Source organism: Temnothorax americanus, unplaced genomic scaffold (assembly GCF_048541705.1).
Source record: "Temnothorax americanus isolate GAGA-0224 unplaced genomic scaffold, ASM4854170v1 Scaffold29, whole genome shotgun sequence".
Lineage (NCBI taxonomy): Eukaryota > Metazoa > Arthropoda > Insecta > Hymenoptera > Formicidae > Temnothorax > Temnothorax americanus.
The window spans coordinates 1,075,331-1,096,065 of record NW_027509432.1 but is presented as its reverse complement, the minus strand read 5'-3'; the positions used below and the strand labels follow the sequence as shown (position 1 = coordinate 1,096,065).

The following is a 20,735-nucleotide window of genomic DNA, read 5'->3' as shown; positions in this document are numbered from 1 at the left end:
TATTCTTCTTTTCTATCCACAGCCTCTGACGTATCTGATTGACAAAAATAACAACATAAGTGTAAGAAAATACCATCACGCGGAAAAAGAAAAAAATTAGTTTAACGAATCTTTCTGATCCTCAGATAACGAGTCTCTGCTTGAGCATGTCGGAAACAAAATATTTCGAATTTATTGCTTTTTGTTTTTTATCTTAAAAGATATCTGAAGGCAATCTAAAATTCCACTAATGGTCGTTTGTTTGCTTTTCAACGTGTTTTTTGAGGGAGACCGCGTAAAAATTTGGCACGTGTACAAATTAACAAAATGATTTACATATCTGAATAGTGCTCTCAAAAGGCAAAATTTATGCTCGTTTATTCAAGCCTAAATTTACATATTTCTTATACACTCGCTCTCGATCTAAATTAACATATTTTTTTCAAAGACAATATTTAATTTTGTGTATGTAAATCATCAATTTTATTATATAAAAATTCGAGAAAATAAAAACTCCTGGATTCCTGAATGCTCGATTGCTGACACAGTGGTCTTGAATCTTTTATGAGCTATGACGATCTTAGAAAACTCAAATTATGGCTTTTCTGAGAAAGATGCGAGGTGCGAATTTACGAAAAGAGATGTAGCCTTATGTCAGTTGACAATTTTCGTTCAATTGGATCCTCTCCGTAGCCGGCTAACCGCCGGCTGCCAAACGTCACGTTTTTCGACCAGCTATAAAAACTTATCAGTAGGGCGTCGTGATAATCAGCGGGACGTTTCAGTAAAAGTGTGTCATCGTAATGTGTGAAAGGCGATAATAATAGTTGCGTTGCGTCAATGAAAGCGATTACGTTTGTTGGGAACTTGATTGGTCGTATCAACCAACGTCGTTATATCATCTGCGCGTGAATGTTACTGCGAGATAAATTACTCGCGATTCTCAATATGCGAAAAGAAATAAATAACCAGAGTCGGCAGATAACGATTAAAAATAGGAGCAAACAACACCGTTGCAGCGTTTGTTTCTGAGAAGCGTATAAAAATATCATTGTATTAAGAAACGGAGTCTGATGCAAGCCTGCAACTTATCTTCTTCTTTTTAAACGACTCTTAATGTCGCGAAAATGTCCAAGACTGCGAACAAAAACTCTTTAAACGTTCTTGAGCAAAAGGAAAAAAGAAATAGAAGCTACGACATATACCCTATTAAGTATATTTCGTCACTACGCTTTTTTATTTTCCGGATTCTCTGTCCTAAAAAAATCTCCGAAACATGATGTTCTTTTAAATAATGTCCTATAAAATGCGCGTTTGTGGTGAGCAGAATATTATCGTCGGTCAGACTCGACGGAAGAAACGTTTAATATTTACATTATTCAATATTTCCGACATTAAAAAGTATATATATATATCCGATGAATATTCACCGGATTTTATCCTCTCATCTCTAGAATATTTATTAGGACTATATCTTAAAAGACAGGTTCCAGAAATTTCAGGAGATCAAGTGTACGGTCCTGGAGGCGGTACGTGTGCGCTGTGTGCAGTCGGAAGCGATGTTCCAACCGCCAACCGCGCATGTGAACGAGGAGCCGCGCGTCTCGATCCTCTCGGATCTTTTTTTCTTTCTCTCAGCCGTAATATCCCGTTCGTCGCGTCGTATACCTACGTCGTCGTCGGCCTACCGCACGTTTCGCACGCGATATTTCAACGATTTCAACGCCGACACGTCGGGAATTTACGCGCGAGCGATGGGCGTGTGTTTACCGCACGCGGACTGCGCCGCGGGCTTTGACCGTCGCCGGGTTTTCGTCTCGCCTCGCGTCGCGTTGACCCGACCGGCGCGGCGGCGGCGTCGCGGCGTCGTCCGTCGTCCACCACCGACGCGCGTTGCAGCGGACGTGGTCCGGCTTCCGTGGGCACGTAAGCCTCGACACGTGTGCCTAAGGTACGTTCGTGCGTACATGCGTGCGTACGTGCGTAGTATACGACGGCGACGCACGCGCGTCGACGTCGACGGGAATCGTCGACGAGGTGACGTCGCGGGGACGTCGCGTCGGTGGATTTTCGGACGCCGCGAATCGCGAGAGGATCGTGTGCGTCACGGTGCGTGTTGCGCGTATAAGTAGTGGCGCCCTTCGCCGAGACCAGATTCGTCGTGGGCGAATCCCTTCGCACGACCGACCGCGAGGTTAGATATCCGCGGACCACCTTGCGTAACAATCGATACCGCGTCGCTCGATTTTCCCGTGACCCCGCTGGGAAATTGAGGCGGCACGCCAAAAATATCGAGCCGCGTTCGTTTGGAGCATACTTTCTTGAATTTATCACTCGCGGAGCTGCCGTCCACGCGGTATCTGTATCTCCCCGATTTCACGGAGATACGTGGATTCGATTTCGCGAATGCTTAGGGCTGGGTCATTAATGTCATTGTGCATTATGCATTAGCTAGCTGTTACAGAAAAAGATAAAATCTCGAGAAAGTGGCGTATCTTGCAATAGTTGCAATGCTCTTAACTGTTTTGCATTTAAAATATCGTATAGTGCTCTTTTTCACATCCTTCTGCAGTACAACGTGCAAAGACCGATGAACCTAAGATTAAAATAAACCACCCTACGAGCTTTAATATCATATTCGAAAACCCGGGAGCATTAAGTCCAGAATTACGCATTTGTATCGTTTTAATCAGGAAAATAAGTCAAAACAAAGTTTCCAAATATGTTTTAAGGCTAGTAAAATGTGCGTCATCATTTAAATCCAGATTAGAATAAAAGAGTTCGCTTAATAATTTTGTATAAATAAAAAATTCAGATTTTTATCAAAATAAAAACTATTTAAATAAACACCAGAGGTCTATACCTTATTTTACGCACAAAAAAATCTCAACCTTCCAAATTTATTTCTATATATCTATTTATTTCGAGAACAAATCTAGTTTTTGAAAAATCATACACGATCCTAGCATTTTTCTCTAGATAAAGTTTTCGAATTAGAATGTGGCATTGTGACGCATAATAAGCCAAGAGAATAACTGGCTACAAAGAAAAGAGAGGTATCTGGGCCCAATCAAGAATTGCTGTCGCAATTCATTGCAGGAAAATTGGAGCTTGCGCATGGGGGAGAACAAAAGTCGCGCCTGACTAATACTAACGTTGTATCCCTGGAAAAACTATTGGGAACAATCGGTGCAGAGGGGAGTGTTCCGATCGTCGGGAACAACGTATGTTTTTCTCAATGCGCATTGTTCTAATACGTGCCGCTGGGCATAATGGTAAAACCGGAGGCTAACGTCGCGGTTTTTACAAAGATACTGTACATGAGTCACGCAACGCGTATACGGTGTTGATCCTGACGAGCGGATATCGTATACGAGTTCCGCTGAAAATCTCAATCAACAAAGACGCATTAATCGCGCACCGTTTCACCGTAAGTAAAAATCGCGTGCGTACGTGCGTTCTGTGGCACCGTTTCTAAGAACGTCGATAGCGTTTTCGAGTAAACGTGATTTTGAAGAAATTTTATTTCATGAAAATGTTTTTGAACGTGCGATGAATATTTTCTGATCTATATATCTCTTTATTTTAATTCAGGATTAAATAAAAATTCAAATTTTAACAAAAAATTATCAAAGACAGCAAATCGCTAAACGACTAGCAGATATATATCTTTCAGTTTAGAGAATTGTTTTGATATATAAATATATAACAATTAAAATTATTTTATTTTATTTTTTTATTCTCTATTTTTAAGGAATATATTTTCATCTACATAATATTATCTTACGATATATTGTATTATACGTTTTTCTAAATTATATTGAATCTTGTTGGGAACTTTTTTAGACTTTTTGAAACTTAATATTATTTTATATAAACACAGAAGGGAGTACAGATTCAATAGTCATTGATACAATATTTTGACTCGTGAGAATCAGATTTATTCGCTCCCGGAGCGATTTCGATCGTCTGAGTCGAAAACGCTATAGGCTCTTATCGTCTACGCGCGATCGTGTCTTGATATCATCATCAATCGACTTTTTCATTGTCGGCATCGCTCGTTGACACTTTCCAGCACGGAACACGACCATGCACTCGAACATAATATTACTGTCGACGTTGGTGGCCTTCGTCACCGCCGAGAGAATTCTAATGACAGAGGTCTTCGTCATTCCCATCAGACCCGAGACTTTCGATTGGAATACAGATGGTAAGAGAAATATATTTAACCTATTCTAATTTTTTCTCAACAAAAATACTTTATCCAGTATCGTAACCGATGGATATCGGTAAACTCAATATATCAATAAATCTTTTGCACCTTAAAACAAAAAAATTATGAAAGAAAGAAGCAAGGAACGAAAGAAAGATACAGAATTATATTATGTACCGTTGTTCTCAGTTTATATATATTATAATAATTAAAATGATTGAAAGTCCTCGAATTGGTCTATGAAAATACAATTATTTATTATGCGGCGTTTATTGTACTCTGTTTTACGTTCAAATCTTTAAATTATATTTTTTTATATAACTAACAAGGAAAACGAATATATATTTTCTAAATTCCTATACAACCAAGATTATTATTTTCATAAAAAATATGCGTAGAATAAAATCTTTGTAAGGTTACAACAGGTATTTAGTTATACAGTTTCTTCTATCGTTTAAAGTCAGTAAACTTATCTAAAATAAGGAATAATATCGGACAGCTATTATTATCATCCCACGTGGATACCCGTTAACCCATTTCACAATACGAAATTAAACTATGTCTTCGTACGTCATTCGTAACACGCCGCGAATATCAATTACTTGTTGGACCGTCGTAAACGTTTGCGCTGACCTTATGATCAATATTGTCGCATACCGCGGTACTTTCTAATTCAACGCCTTCGGACAATGTTAACGATACACGAAAGGAGTTGTTAAAGTTATCGCCTGTCTCATATACAACATTATATTTCTCAAATTAGATGAGGCCGTCTGCCATGTGCGCTTGAAAAAAAAATTCATTTCGTGTATTCGTATTTCTTATTCAAACTTGAGTCGTTCGATCATTTCGAGAGAAGTGAAAGGATCTCAGATCATAGAATTTAGATCACATGTTTATATATGTTTCGGACATTTAAGCAGTTTTATTCACAGATAAATGTAAATTTTTTTACTTCATTATCAGCTTTTTTCTTTGCTTTTTGTACCAGCATTAAGAACCGTTGTCCCATTAATTTTATTTTTGTCTGCCGTTTTAACCTTGTTTTTTGCACATTTATTACTATGCGACATATTTATTCCTAATTTTTCACACTTTTCTCTTTTGCAATTTTTTAAAAAAGTTTCATTAAAATATTTATTTTAAGTTGTTTATTTTTCTATTTTCTATTTTTCTATTACAGATATATTTTATATACATTTCTTGTAGATATATATTTTTTCTATATTTTTTATATATAAATAATTGTTCTGTCATTTTCTGTCGCAAATATCTCGGATACTTACACCGTGTCGTTTTATTTCAGGACACTCAGATCAGTTTTCGTATCAACCTTCTTTGCTGAACGCCCCCGATCTCCCGTCATGGATACATTACACCTACAGCAAGAAGGATCATCACGGTTTTTTATACGGCGTCGCGCCTATAGATCAAAAGTATTTTCAGGTGATACACAATCACGCTATATCATCAGTTTGCAGTTGACAATGCTTAACTGAGATAATTTCAGCTGGAGATCGTGGGGTTGAACAAACACACCTACGAAACCCGTTACAAAGTGCTCGACATGAACGTGATCGAGAGAGAGAATCTGACCAAGTACGAGGTGCACCTGAAGATCGACAATCTAAACGTGGAAGACATGTTCGATCGTAATCGCACCCAAAAGCTCCTCGATATATTCAGGTCGGTTCGCGTAAATTTCTTATAATCTTCAATTCCGTAGTTTCAACGTCCTTGATACCGATAACGTACGTCATTTGTCGCTTCCTTCCTTATGCAAAGCGTAAACAGGGAACTTTTTCGATATAACACATGTATAAACTTCTCAGAAATCAAACTAGTTAAGTTTATATGTAAAATGAAAAAATAGAAAAAATTGATAAACAAATCATGTACTCTGAAATTAAGAAATTAGAACAAAAAGTGGAATCGATCAGTTTTATTTTTTTCGAGAGGCTATATCTCCAATTAATGATACTTAAATAAATAAATCGTGCCGATAACAAACGCATTTAATTTTAATTGCAGAAAAAAGTTATGGAAAAGCGCTACGGACCTGTACGTGACTTTTTTGGCGTCTGCGATTGAGCTCGGAGCTCGTTTACCCCTGAAACCCAGCGAAGGCGAAGGGTGAGTTTCTAAATTATCCTCTATCGAACTCAATTTAGCCCTTAAATCCAAGAGGGTAAAATTCGCTGCGAGACTTAGGATGGCGAAGCTTCCAACTATAACTTTCTACAAACGTTTCATCAATCGTTAACTATACAGGTGAATAATATTCACAAACAGTTACACAAACTGTGGCAAATATATCGTTAAAAAAACAATATAAATTATTTTTCATATTATTTGATATTAGAGAATAACGTAAATAATGATGTCTTTAAACGGATTCTTTCTCGATTCCAGCGTTAGTCAATTACGCGAATGGCATAAATGAAAAACTAGAAGTTGATGAAGTTGATGAAAAAATTTCATAGAAACGCATTAACGTGGTGATGAAAATGAGAATAATGTTGCCATCGCGACGAGAAGCAGCTTCTCTGATATCGCTGACGTACTAATCATCCGATCAACCGCAAACAGCTCCGTGACGTGGATTCACGACGGTTGTTTTTATAATTGTATATTGCTACTTCCTACATGCGCTATCGTTTATGCGCCCGACGGGAAAAACATAGGTAACGCTCTCTTATCGGAGGCTGGATAATCTAATTATGTATATGGCCGACAACTTTGAGAACTGGCAGTCGTTAAGAGATAGCGATCGACGTTGCAGTCGTGCCTGTTTTATTCCTCGCACACATTATAACGTTTTATTCTTAACATATTATATCAAGCATATTATTATAAAAAATATTCCAAATGCGACGATTTGACAGATGACAGACTCATCTCGCTCATCTGTCATCGAACTGAAGCGAATGATACGGAGCGAGTAACGATCGGGATTTGCGTTGTCATCGCGACGAGTCGCGCTTGGCGCTTATATGATGCGTATTAATAAAAATTTTCGCCAAGTTTAAATCACCTATAGTGACGAAGAGTATTGTACGAAGCGTCTTGAATCACAATTAATGACTTTTATCGCTTACATCATCGCGATTAAACGCTCCTCCTTTTGCGGATTCTTATACCGTGACGTAGTTCGTCGATCGGCAGATATCGCTTTTTCGCGCGATTATTTCCCATATAGAATCCGCGATTGAATGACGGCATAATTATTCACGCATTTTCTCGAATAAGCGTCCAGTTACGTGGGATCGAACCGATTGGACTTTCCATTTATAATCGTGTTTGTAATCGTTATACGGCGCATAGTTCCCGCGCTCTGTGACTCCCTCCAAGATTCTGATTCTACGGATCAACAATCATAATTTATCGCGGTAATCTACGCGATACTCCTGCGGCCACGTAAACGGACGATAACGATGATTTATCTTCCACTTTCATGTCCATCAGGCTTCTTGCGGGAAAACACTTGCGTTTTGAAACGATGTGGGTTTCCTATAATCGACGATTACACCGCATATTATCGATACAAACAATGATTGTTATTTTTAACGACAAAGAGATACACGTGAGAGCGATGATAAGCGAGAAAAATCGAAGGATATCGCGAGCGGACGATTGCAGCAGATATAATTTGCAACGGAGAGGGGGGGCTCGAACCAGCTAATATAATATTTTAAGTGCACTTGTTCATGGCATTGATGATTTAACAATTTACAAGTTCTATGTCCAAGTGGACTTTGCATAATCCTTTGCGATGATGGTTTTCCCCAAGTATATTTGAATCAGTGTATGATTATAATTAACAAATAAATATTTTTGGAATCCTCATAAATTCGTCCAATCAATAAAAATTCTTTAATGATATCAGACCTGTCGATTAAATTAAATCGAGGATATTTCATTTTCGCTGATTTGAAAGATAATTTGGATCGCCGAAAGTTAATTACGAAATGTCAGTATTGGAGAATTTCGGGATTTATATTTTACCTACATCTACGCTTATTCTCGTGGAATTGTCGCGATAAACGATCTCGCATGCAGAATGATGAGACGGAGTCATGCGCGGTATTGCTGTTATTGAAGCGCGGAGCGGCGCGCGGCGTGGGCCGGCTTCCTTCCGGTGCAACAATATAAGTATGTGACATAAAAGCAACGTATTTACACGCGACATGAGGCGTGTCACGTCAAAAGAAAAACGTTGAAATTCAAACGTTACGAAACCGCAGCGCTGTTGCATCGACGTGGCGCAGGACGTGACGCGGGATATCGGGGTGAGAAAGAGAGAAAGAGAGACATCACATTATTCCCGATGTAGATTTATGTTTGGACAAATACGTCGAGGCAAAAGTAAGGAGTAACAGTTTCGCAACGAGATATCGAATATCGATTCGTTACAAAGCAGCTCAAAGTCACTTAAGTCACACTTAAGCTACCGACGTGCTTTCCGGCAGCGAGATTGGAAACAATGGTTTTTCTTATAGAGAGTAAATCACTTATTAATAATATTGAATAAACGTGTTTCACGGTTTTAATCTTTCGAGGTAATATTTGTTTTTTTTTTGCTCTCGATGATTTTCTGATTCATCACATCTGATTCATTGCGTGTGATTTAAATGAAATCGAGTCGTTCGTTAATAAACGACGTGAGTCAACTTCTTTTTCACAATTTAATCAGTTATTCTAAAATTAGATGACCTTTCTTTGAAAGACTTCCACGCAAATATATAAATTATAAATATAATATTTTTAAATAGTAAAACAATGTAGGTATATATGACTTGTAAAAGATATATGCGAAACATGACTAATTGTAAGATTATCTGATGGTGTTTTACTCATATAAGTGACGTGAAATAAGAAATTTAAGAAAAAAAAATTTCGAAAATGTCTCTTTTTCTATTAATTTTCTTTTTGTGACGCGTGCTTTGCGGAATGATGGACACAATCGTGTCCGGATGGAAAACTTTTGTTCCCCGCCGCTAAAACTTCTCGCAGCGGACTCGCATCTGCAACGCGAGTGTATTCTCGTTTCACCTGCTAGCGTATCACGTTTGTTACCGTTACGATCCTATTGTCGGAAAAAATGCGACGAAGCCGCAACGATAGTAGTCACGGAATTGCAGGTCGCTCCTATATGTTCATTATTATCACGATACCGCCGCGCGTTTGACAAATTCGGACAATCGAGGAGTTACCTTTCACGTCTCGACGTAACACCCACGTATATCTCTCATGTTAATACGTGAATCACACCATTGTACAGTCACCGCACTTAAATTATTTTCGATCGACACCGAAACGTCATTGGACACGCGCGTCGCCTTAAATGTGCGATCGAGCGAAAGTTCGAAATTGTTACGTCTACAATGAGACGAGCGGCAACGATTAATCTCACACGAGATAAATCGACTACGTAACGATCGGTACCGCAAAGACACTGTAAAACACACTCGATTTCGCGATACGTGTCCAGTTATAGACAGGCAGAAGGAATAAAATAAAACGAACGAGAACGTTCGTTTTATTGGCCGAGATCCTTCACCTTGTTCAGCCCTTCATCTCTCTCTCTCACACGTCTCTCGCGAGTCTCGCGCTCGAGATTTCTCAGAAGGTGCGTTATCCGACACTGAGAACTGAGAGAGCCGTATATCGCGTAACCGCGCAACGGAGCGAAAGCTCGAAATCGCGTCCACGATCGCGGGACGAGAGAGCGGCGCGATTAATCTCTCTCGCGACTAAGATAAATCGATTACGTGCGCTGATCAATCGCGTGTACTGCGTAGCGTCTGATTGTCACTTTCAGGCTTATTGCGCGTCGCGCGCGTTGAAGTACGATAACACCAAAGCAGCGGCAATTTATTCCCAACGTAAATGCGACATTGTCATCACGCTCTCGGAGCATTTAACTGACTGACTGGCGGGGGCTTGTTTCCACGGGTGATAAGGCCGCGCCTAAGGAGCCACTTCGACCTTAGATATGTATCAGTGCAACCGTATCGCTGCGTATCGGTGAAAGCCGGGAGTTCGCGATCGCGAGATTGTCGGAGTTTCATTGCCTCGACATTGGACGCTATGGCTGCGTTCGGGAAGCGCGCTATTAGCGCTATTGCATCATTCTATCTTTATCGCTCATCAGGTGTGAAACAAAGATAAAATAAGCAAATAGCACTAATAGCGTCTTCCCGAACGCACCCTATACGGGCATTGGGTTTTGTCTAATCAACTTTAAATTATCAGCGTAAATGATCGAATACGCGAGAACAGCGTAATATTTTTGTCACAAACGAAGTCTGAATTATATATATATTTGGGGACAAAATTTTTAAATTGAAAAAGGTATAATTTAAATTTTTGTCTGAACTGTGGTATTTTTCTCTTTAGTTTGCAAATATGAAAAAATTACAATTTTTTAACAGAAAAAAAGTTGCATGGACAAGTAGAGATTAATCTTGCGTTTCTTTTAGAGATTTCTTGTATAATAGGTTGCTCATGCTGAGTTAATATCGTTGTATCGCACGCGTATTACGCGCAGAGTGTCATAATGATTAGTCTCGAAAGCTATTATTTGATCGATGGAGGTAGCATAATTTGTGAAAGACGTCGAATTTAAACGCGCGAGCTGCGTGATCTGTAGGCTGTCGATCGCACGCAAGAAAGCTCAATATCGTGAAGTAATAAATTACATAATTCCGTGGCAAACAGATGATTGAAATCAGTGGAATATATCAAACGAAATTATACAATTTCGAGTTCGTTCGGGTAACGCGCAATAATGATAAAAAATGTGACAGGTTAAAGAGTCATCGTAATCTGCAATTAAAATTATGATTCAAGTACGATTGACAGAAAATGGTTATTTTTCAAAGAATTAAAGCACGTAGCGCGATATTGGGATAGGTCGCTTTTGAAGTAATACGTTCGCGCTGGCGAAAAGAAGAGGCGGTTTAATAATAGTCTTCCGGATGCATTAACGGCATTGACCCACATCGGTAGTGTCAACAATTTACGAGGTAATGGACAATCGTTTACTGCGTTTATTGTCAATGCACGCTCGTACGTATACGGGCAAAAGTCCCACGCGCGCTACTTAAAGGAATCCTTGACGGGAATGACGCAAATATACCGGCGTGAATATCGCGATATGATCGTTCGACAGTCGAGTATATAGTTCTTCGTAATGTCGCGAGCGATGACTCTTTGGCTCAGGTGAATCCTTCCTTGACTCATGCGCTCGCGTCGATGCATTTTACATCTCGTTGAAACTTATGCATCTCTCTGATGCATTTCTCATTGTCAAAAAGAAATATCGTTTTGTTTCAGAGTCGTCGTGAGACTGGGTAGTACGGTGCCGTTCTCGCAGGAATTGAACGAGTTGCGGGAGGAAGTGAAGCCGCTATGGAAAATGCCGTCGTGCCCCAGAGACTTCAAGAGGACCAGTGTAGAAATACTCTTCCGAGAGGCTGAGTTCAGATTAGACTGGTGTTCCTTCAGATTAGTAAGTTGCGGTTGATTAAACTGCGTTGCTGCGCACATACACGCGAAACCTCACTTACCGTGATTAATGTTAAATGCCCGAGAAGAGTCTCTTCCATGTGTCTTTGGCGAAAATTGACTGTCTATTTATATAACGTTTGCTATTTATATAACGTTTACTCACGTTTTATTCGTCTTTCTCAAAATTATGCAAACACAATTGCACGCGAATTGCATTATCACGTCAAATCTCTAATATGCTAATTATCTTTTCGTGGATCACGCAGATCTCTAGACACACGTCATTGTACATTTCACTCGATCGTGTCGTCATCGCATATTTCTTGGATATTGTCGGTCATCAGGATCGTCCTTAATTTGCGGAATGCAGTTATTTCCGCAGTCTCATCTCGATCAAGCGATATCCACAATTTGCGCAATTTTACGTGAAATGCCAATCGCGCAAATCATACTCGTTATCTCCTTGTGACACCTCATTAGACACTCTCCTCGTTAGTAGCTCGGTAAATGTATAATTTTCGCAGCTGGAGGAAGATCAACAGAGTCTGCAGCACGAGAGCGCCCGGAGGGGCCCCAGCGCGAACGTCGTGGGTCTACCGTCGTCGGGCATCTCCGAGCACACGGAGTGGCGGTGGGCCCGTTCGACGAAGGCCGGCATACCCACGAGAAGCTACTTCAAGGAGATCGCCACCACGATTTTCGTACCGGTCGCACTGTTCCTCGTGCTGGGCGCCTTACTTAGCACCGCTTTCTGTCTACATCACGAGAAAATGTAAGCGCACGATACACCTCGTTGGAGGAAAAACCATAGTGTCAAACTTGTTTCAAAACGATGATTATTTGCATTCCAGAAAAACTGATTTTAGCAATTTTATCTGCATATTTCTCTTACATTGTAATTAGAACGCTTCTGTTTTATATCAAATTTTTTAATCTTTAATTGACATCAAACTTTTTTTACGTATTGACGGCGCGCATAAAAAATTGCATAAGAGATTCTATGCTATGGCTGAGAGTGGGATGAAAATACGCAAGTCGGAGTCTTTTCTCTAGGCTAGTTATATAAAATGAGTAAATGTTTGTTGTTTAGAGGATCAGCAGAAGTAAAATAATATGTTAATGAATGTAAAAATGGCACAAAATATCAGCAAATAAGTCTATAAATGGTAATAAATTTAAAAAAAGAAGAACACACGCGCTACATAATGTATTAACAAACGCAAAAGAATAGTCTGAAATGATGTATTGCTAAATTTAATTTATAATATTGTACATTTAACAAAAGATGATGTATCGTAGCTTTTTTGTGGTGAAACAAAATGAAATATGTCGCATTAGCAAAAGGATAAGGCCGTCCAGAAACACACGTGTCATAAAGTGACATATTCACGAAAGACCAGAACAGTAGCCAGAAATTTACGCGAGTACAAAAAAGGTTGGGGCTTCGAACATGAACGGAAGCATTATCCAATTTATGGCATATGTAATTGTGCTAATAATTATAACACATGAAGAGTGGGGGATATTATCGAAAACACAGTTTCATATACAAAGTGGCCGACTATTATCAAAGAATATCTGACTAACAGACTCAAAGCTAGTTCTTGTTGAGCAAGAACATTTTAATCGAGAAGAAGACAATGTCGAATTACCAGATGTCCAAGTATCAGAACATTTAATGTTGCAGGCTAAAAGATTTAGAAGAATGACGCGCGATCAATTTTTCACCGTGGAAAAATCGATTTCGAATTAGACAAAGATAGACGAAGTTTATACTTATGTAACTTTCCCAACATTTTTGTATGATTAAGAGCTGTATATTTTGCCGTATACATTATCACGTTCCAGTTTCCTTTCCTTGCAACTCAAGGCAATAAAAATGGACGTTCAGGAACGGTTAATTTGCGATGAATCGCAACGAGGCGGGCACTATCTTTCGAGAGGCACGCGGTAAAAAGTATTGCAATTACAGTCATCGGGATAATGTAATTTACATACGCGACACAAACAACCAATTGCAGGCATATAGTATAGGCATAGAATTGAGATTCTTGTACGTGTGCGACGTAACCGATCCAATTATGATCTTATTATGGACTCTATGTGCGTCACGTTTATTTTGCACTCATAAGTATTTAGTTGGTAAAACGAAAAAAAAAAAAAGACTATTTTAGCTCGTCGAACGTCAAACCTATTTTAGGATTGAATTAACGATAAACTGATAGCACAGAGAGATAATTGCAGATAAATGCATAACGGTTTAACATACCAATTATTTATAATTTTTAATACAAAGTTTTTGCGAAAGTTTACGTACGGATGACCATTTTCCAGCCATCATCATCAATCGCTCCAAATTTTGCCGTGAACTATTGAAACAATTATCTATTATATGCTGCCGATAATTTCTAATAAGTATTCCCGATTCCGAGAGCGCGTGACTGTTTCTGGCTTCTGTTATTGGCTTCCGGCAATGCTTAATTAATTAGCTGTCAATAACATCGGTAATGCTCCGTGTCGCTATCTACCACAGAAACCGATAAGGAGAAAGAGAAAACAAGAAAAGAAAGCAGAAAAGAGAAATGGAAAAGACGTGCGAACAAATCGACGGAAGAGGAAAAGAAAACACGAGTATAATAATAAGAATAAAGATCGAATAATAAAGAATAATAAAGAATAATAAAAAATAATAATGGAAAGAAAGAAAAGAAAGGCACTGATTTTGATCGATATGATGAGTTTCATATTTAATTAATTTTCAATATTTTCAACGACACCATTTAATAAAACCGGTACCGCGCGCTAATAATATGTAGGGAAAAATATATCGACATATATTTTTTTAAAATAATTATGCTTAGTCATCAACGATGACAATAAGAAATCACCTGATCTTTCCCTCTCTTTCACTAGACATTCGCGTCATACACGTGCACACTATTACCATTTAAGCACATATGATTTGGTATCTTTTGCCGTGTGTATACACATTTGCCATTGGCGCATGGCATACATACGTGCGTGCGTGCGTGCGTGCGTGCATACATAACGAACGGGTAAGTGACCGCGAGTGATCGGCGCTTTACGATCAATAGTCAGATGGTGTGTGTGTGACGTGATCGAGATCGGAGTGACGCAATAGAATCGCTTATCGGCGACGGCGGCTGGCTCGTTCACGCGGAAATAGATTAATGTATCTGCACCGATCGATGTTGTTTTCCGATCGCCGAACGGCCGATCGCGCAACGAGCGCTAATTTTACATTCCGATCGATGTAAACAGTGGTTGAGTTTTGTATTCTTGAATTGGCGTCTGGTCGCGCGTCTACTAAAATTTCCCACTATATCATGCAGCTCTCTCGTTCGTCCGCAATCGCGACGCGATGCGTCGAGCAACGATCGGTGTGTCACTGCTTAAACGACGCCACGTCATTTCGTGAATTTATGTATAAGATGTAAAAGAGAAAAAAGAATTCTCTTTTTCGTTTTATTAAACGCACAGTTTTACACCGTTATAGAATGAAATTTAAACCTCTGTACCTTGAATTAAATAACATTTTGTTATTTTTGACTACCACGTGTGTCGAAAATTATTATTTTAACAAACAGTATTATTTTAACTCTATTGATTTAGTTAAATTAACATTGTTTTAGTAAAATTAATGATATATTGAGTAGGAGTAGTGGCGACCTGTAGAAATAGTTAAAAATTAAAATTGAGTGTAATTTGACACTACGAATTTAATAAACCTTTAATAATACACCAATAATACATCTTTCGATTAAAAGACAAATGATAAAATTCTTATAAATTGTTAAAAGTTTATCTGGAGAAACACGTCCATTTGTGGAAAGGAATAAATACCCGACAAGAAGATATAAAAACCGATTATTTAACAAATTACCTCAAGGGTAAGAATGCTGTCCGAAAAAGATATACAAAGAATCTAAAAAATCGATACGTTGTTCAGCATATTCAATATTTTTCATATGTTATTTTATTTTATATATACTACACCCCGTTCGATAAAAGACGTGGAATAGGGCGGGAACTTCTAAATAATACCTACAAGTTCGCAAAATGACATAACGCTGCCTCGGTTGAACGCTTCAATTGCTGGCCACAAAAGCGGCGTGGCCCGGCTTCACTGTGCCGCTGTAAAAGGCGTGAAGTGCCCGGAAATGATGCTTACAATGGCTACAAAAGCCACTTTACAAAGTTACCGCATAAGTGCTGCCATAAAATCTATAGGCTTTTCTATGCACTTGTGAAAACGTGCTCTAAAACTAAAGATATCCGTATTTTTATATCTGCGTATAAGGTGTATGCGAAATTGCTGGGAAAAGTGTATCGTTCAACTCGACTGCAGTTAGGAAAGTTATATCAAGTATAAGTATCGAATCAGTTTTTTTTCCATTTTGCCATGGTTTACAACTTAAAGAGATTGATCTACTTTAACGTACATAATGTCTCCCTTGTAAGTGTACACGTCTCTTTGTTGATTTATCTGTCACTTTACAAAACACTTTCACTTTAGTACACAGCATGTGACTCGTTACTTTTGATAATACCGGCTAATCTATTATGGTTTACGTCAAAGTATTTATCGTAAATATTTAGCGAAACCTCTTGAACCTTTCAATGATAATGCGTATTCAAACGATACACGAAATCGCATCTAATCTAATCGTATATAACGTCAATATTTTTTTGCGACGGAGAGCAATAAAACCATTGAGGTAATTTATAAACAGCTCACATCAGTATGCGAGTTACGATCGCGAGGAAAATAAACATGAATCTGTAATCGCTTCTGTTCGCCAAGTGTAATAAGCCCATTACCGAACATCCGGCACGTAACAATTATGAAACGCGTTTGACGAACGTAAACATTATCAATCGTAATGCGATAATTTACGTAAAATATTTTAGGCTTATGATTTATTGTAAAGTGCAGATGTAGGTATTAATTTCACGTTTCAATGTAATTTTTACAAATTTCAATATTCGTTTCGCGATAACGGTTTCGAGATTCCGATCAGCGGGAGGCGCGTTTCTTCCTCAGCAAGATTAAATATTACGGCCGACTCGATACGCGTCCATAATTAGAAGCGTATCGCGGCGTGCGATTAGGCGGAATGTGGCGGAACTTCGTTAACGGCTTTTAATCAGGTCGCCGGCTGTTCGTACGTTGCATGGTGACGGTATACGATGCATACAACGATCGCAGCGAGTTCGCAAAGAGAGGCCCTGCCCAAAGCACCGCACTCGCACGCACTCGGGTGCGTGCGTGTCTTGGGAGTTACATCGTGCGGGGCGCGACAATTTTCATCGGCGCGTCGGCGTCGTCGCGATAACAAGTCAATTACGTCGTGCCACACGTGACGATTGACGCAACGCTGACGCAGCCGCGTGCATTTCGCGTGGCACCGGGAGAGTGTCGGTAATATAAGGATCCAATTCAAGTCACGATCGATACGCACATTCGCCGTATGCATTTCCGCGTTTCGCGTTTTTGTCGAATCGCTCGCGTTCCACGACGAGGGGGACCCCGACGACAAACCGTGCCGCGATCAAGGTAATCGCGCGGTTGATAAAATGTAAGCGCTGCGCAAACAGGAACCAGGACTCGCGCGTCATTCGCGCGATATGACTCATTAAAAAGTTCTGGCGGTTATGCGAATATGGAAAGAGAGAGAGGAGCTATTCGGAGGATCTATTCGTCGGAATACGATTCGAGCGAAATCCGTCGTATAAAAGCCTGTCGCACAACGGAAGAAGTCGGGTTTTCGCCGAAATTATACGATAAACGGGTTTTACCAGTTCGATCTCTTCGATTCAGGACTCTCTCGACTTTCTTCCCATTCTACGATAAATATACGAATGTTAATTAGAATTTGATTAAATGTCACGAGGAAAATTAATTTGTTTTAACAGTTTGAAATTTCTATTATATGAAAATTTTGCTTTATATTAACAATCTGTAAGAGTTGGCAGAGATTCTAATAGAAAATGTTTCGGGCAAAAAGTAATATCGCGGAGAAGGAATAATATTTCATTACTAATTACTACACTTTTATCGTCGATTGTAAGAATGATTGGAATATTCGCAACAGTCGATTACCCGTTTACACACGGTTTAAAGAAATCCAATTAATTTAACATTAATAACGTTAATAACAAATGAATAGCAGACGTTGTTTATAATAGATATGTCTGACAAAGTTCCGTGAACATTTCGGTTTCTTCGCTTTTTACTATGCCTTATACGTATGTGCGTGCATGGACTGCGAGGCTCCGCGACTATTGTGTTCTGACGTAAATGGTAATTAAAATACCAGCCGTTGCGAGAAAAATAGCATGCCAAGAGTCTTCTTATTATAAGAATCAATTTTTGTTTCTAGAATACATAGTTTAATTTATGGATATTATTATGATAATATAATTTATGATTGACGCAAACGTGTTAATGTTAAACCGATCGGACAAAGTTTACGCACTAACGATATTAATTGATCATTCGCTATTTAAAGATACTCCCGCGATGAAAAACAGTAGATATTTATGTTTTATTTTCCTAGGTCGGATCCAGAGTCAGATGAATATTTCGATGAACTCTTTAATATTTTCCTTTTGCGAGAACAACCCGTCAGGTATGTTCATTCCGTCCCTACGCATAAATAGAGTCTGAATTTTTTAATAAATACTAATTTTCGCGCAAAGTGAGACGCGACGTTACTAAAATGTTACTAATTTGGCGTAAGTCGTAGTATGTCGCGAATTAAAAGAATTATCAGCTGAATGTAATTTCAATTAATTCAGATAAAAATTGTTTTCGATTAATTTCACATTTTCCTGAGTTTCTCTATTTATCTGCATGTTACGTAATACTTGACATTTATTTAAGCATAACTACGCTAGAATTGATGAACGCTTCTTAAAAACTTTGCAAATGATGATTAATGAACTCACGTTCGTCATATGATAACTGTGACGACAAAATAACGGCTATATCGCGGGCTCGAAACCGGATTTTAATTTTAATAATTAATGTTCCGCTAAATTTAAATAGCTGCTTTAACGGAGCGAGATATTCCTGTTTTTGCAGCGAGAAGCGGGAACCTACGCCGGGAGAAGGAGTCGGAAACAACGGAATACAAATGGTGCAATACGCTATGCCGGAGAGAGGTACTCTGAAATCTCTTTCGGCTCAGCCACCGAGCCCGAACGATTCTCTATCGCGAAGTCCAAGGTAGAAATTTACCCGACGTAACAAACACGATTTAAACTTAAGTCTAACCTTAGATACGAAAAAATCTTTGTAGCAGATAGATAATCTTGTTTGTTAGACGCGAATTGTCGAGAATTTTCCATCGAAAGAGATTAAATACAGGAGGCCACGCATTGCCGTTGCGTCTTTTACAACGAAATCCAAATGCATACTCTACCGATTTCGATTTCTAGAAATTTACAAGCGTGAACATTCGACGAATATTTGAGTCATTTTTTCCCACACCGGAACTTCTTTCTCGAAAGATCCTGCTTCAGATAAGATGTTAAAAAAAATCCCAACAGATTATCTCTTTGTTACGTAGCTACGTCTGGCGTAGCGCGACATCGTTTCTTAGGAAGAGAACGCGCGCCGTATACTCGTAACTCGCGAGCGGATTCATTAATCAAAACGAACGCACGTACCGCACTACTGTATAGCGCTATAATTATTTCCAGTAAAATACACTTCAATGCAATCGCATTGCGAATCTAATTACGTAGAAGTCGTAAAGAGGCACTCGTGCGAAGTCGAATAAATTTTTTTTTTCACTTTTTACAACCACCATTTAATTGCGTAAGAGCACAATCTCAAGGCGCTATACGCTGTTTAAATGGAGCGCGTTTTGGATTACTTAAGTCCAAATCCAAATTATTATATTTAACGAAAACAAAGTTTCGGAAGAAGATTAAAGAACTTAAAAGACATTTAAAGAATGAATATAGACATTTAAAGAGTTTAAAGGCCTTGAGAAGACAACGGAGCCTTTGTTCGCTCATATAATGCCTCTTGTGTCCATTTCCATTAAAGGCGGAATAACTTTAATCCCGGTTCAACTTACTTTTCATCTTTTTCTAATTCTTAAAACTAGAACAAGATAAAAAGTAAGTTAAACCGTGATTAGAGTTAATCTGCATTGGTAGAAATGGACATTATCGTATACACATATCTGTGATACACATGTGTGTAAGCGGTGCTTTGACGTGACAAATATTAAAATTTCTAATATTATTATTATCTTTTAAGGGTCTCCGGTGAACGCTGCAATCCATACATTCGTCCAAATCCGCCGCCCTACGTCGGACCGAGTAACTTGTAAGTATTCTGCGGCTCTTCTCAATCTGCGTGTTACGTATTATTCGTTTTGTTTCGTGTTCATAGCGCCGGTCTACGCGCCGATTTCTGACTACACGAGCAGCCCGCGAAAACCTGGTTCTGCTAAGTGAAATATAGTTCGCGGGTGGCATTCAGCTGGACGTTCCGAAGAAGGTATAACGGAGCCGAGTGTTGCAAATTCATCGAAACCGGCTCCAAATTTGCAAGTTGAATCACATCAAATACGCACGTCGCTTATTATCGGTAGCCATAAACATGTATTGCGTCACGCTTTCCAAGCGATATATCAGCGGTTTGTTGGCGTTGAAACATTCTCTCTGGGAAATCGATTTGCGTTTGAAAATTTTTTTCGAAATCTATCTTCCAATAGAATAGGTAGAATAGACGCGTTGCGAATAGAAGAGCGTTCCTTCGTGCAATATTGTACCTGCACAATTACCTGGTAGCAGGAGTGATGTCAAATGACGCGTTAATTCCGTCTTAATGACGTCTTTAACGTCAATAAAACGTCATCTTGCTACCTGGATACTCGCATCGATAAAATAAATATTAATTGTGTAACATAGGAGATCTGACTTAACGATAATCGTGTAGCAAAGTTTGTATTAAGGAAATAAATGTGTAATCCTATAATAGAAACATTGT

The 20,735-nt window shown here is 38.9% G+C and overlaps 2 protein-coding genes across 10 annotated transcripts in view; one reads left to right on the top strand and one right to left on the bottom strand.

Annotated features, from left to right (window-relative positions):
- Positions 1-20,735, bottom strand: part of 5ptasei (inositol polyphosphate-5-phosphatase A) — a 39,372-nt gene that overhangs the window by 17,998 nt on the left and 639 nt on the right. The window lies entirely within an intron of this gene.
- Scgalpha (sarcoglycan alpha) lies at positions 1,526-20,729 on the top strand. 9 transcript variants are annotated; one of them, XM_077410817.1, is made up of 13 exons: positions 1,527-1,930; positions 3,079-3,203; positions 3,291-3,409; positions 4,055-4,189; positions 5,499-5,638; positions 5,703-5,878; positions 6,224-6,325; positions 11,531-11,705; positions 12,229-12,476; positions 18,286-18,357; positions 18,813-18,956; positions 20,001-20,069; positions 20,136-20,729. In XM_077410817.1, the coding sequence occupies exons 4-13, from the start codon at positions 4,069-4,071 to the stop codon at positions 20,158-20,160; spliced, it is 1,272 nt and encodes a 423-aa protein (XP_077266943.1). In that variant the 5' UTR covers positions 1,527-1,930; positions 3,079-3,203; positions 3,291-3,409; positions 4,055-4,068; the 3' UTR covers positions 20,161-20,729. The 9 variants fall into 9 exon arrangements, with proteins under 9 accessions (XP_077266944.1, XP_077266943.1, XP_077266940.1 ...); XM_077410816.1 differs by lacking the exon at positions 1,527-1,930 and adding an exon at positions 2,035-2,173; XM_077410814.1 differs by having other exon boundaries at positions 3,079-3,409.

Bases quoted from the DNA above. Each gene is read 5' to 3' on its own strand.
- Scgalpha (XM_077410818.1), top strand. From the start codon at position 4,069: ATGCACTCGAACATAATATTACTGTCGACGTTGGTGGCCTTCGTCACC. The intron at 11,706-12,228 runs GTAAGTTGCGGT...TAATTTTCGCAG, and splicing joins ACTGGTGTTCCTTCAGATTA to CTGGAGGAAGATCAACAGAG. The intron at 20,070-20,135 runs GTAAGTATTCTG...TCGTGTTCATAG, and splicing joins TACGTCGGACCGAGTAACTT to CGCCGGTCTACGCGCCGATT.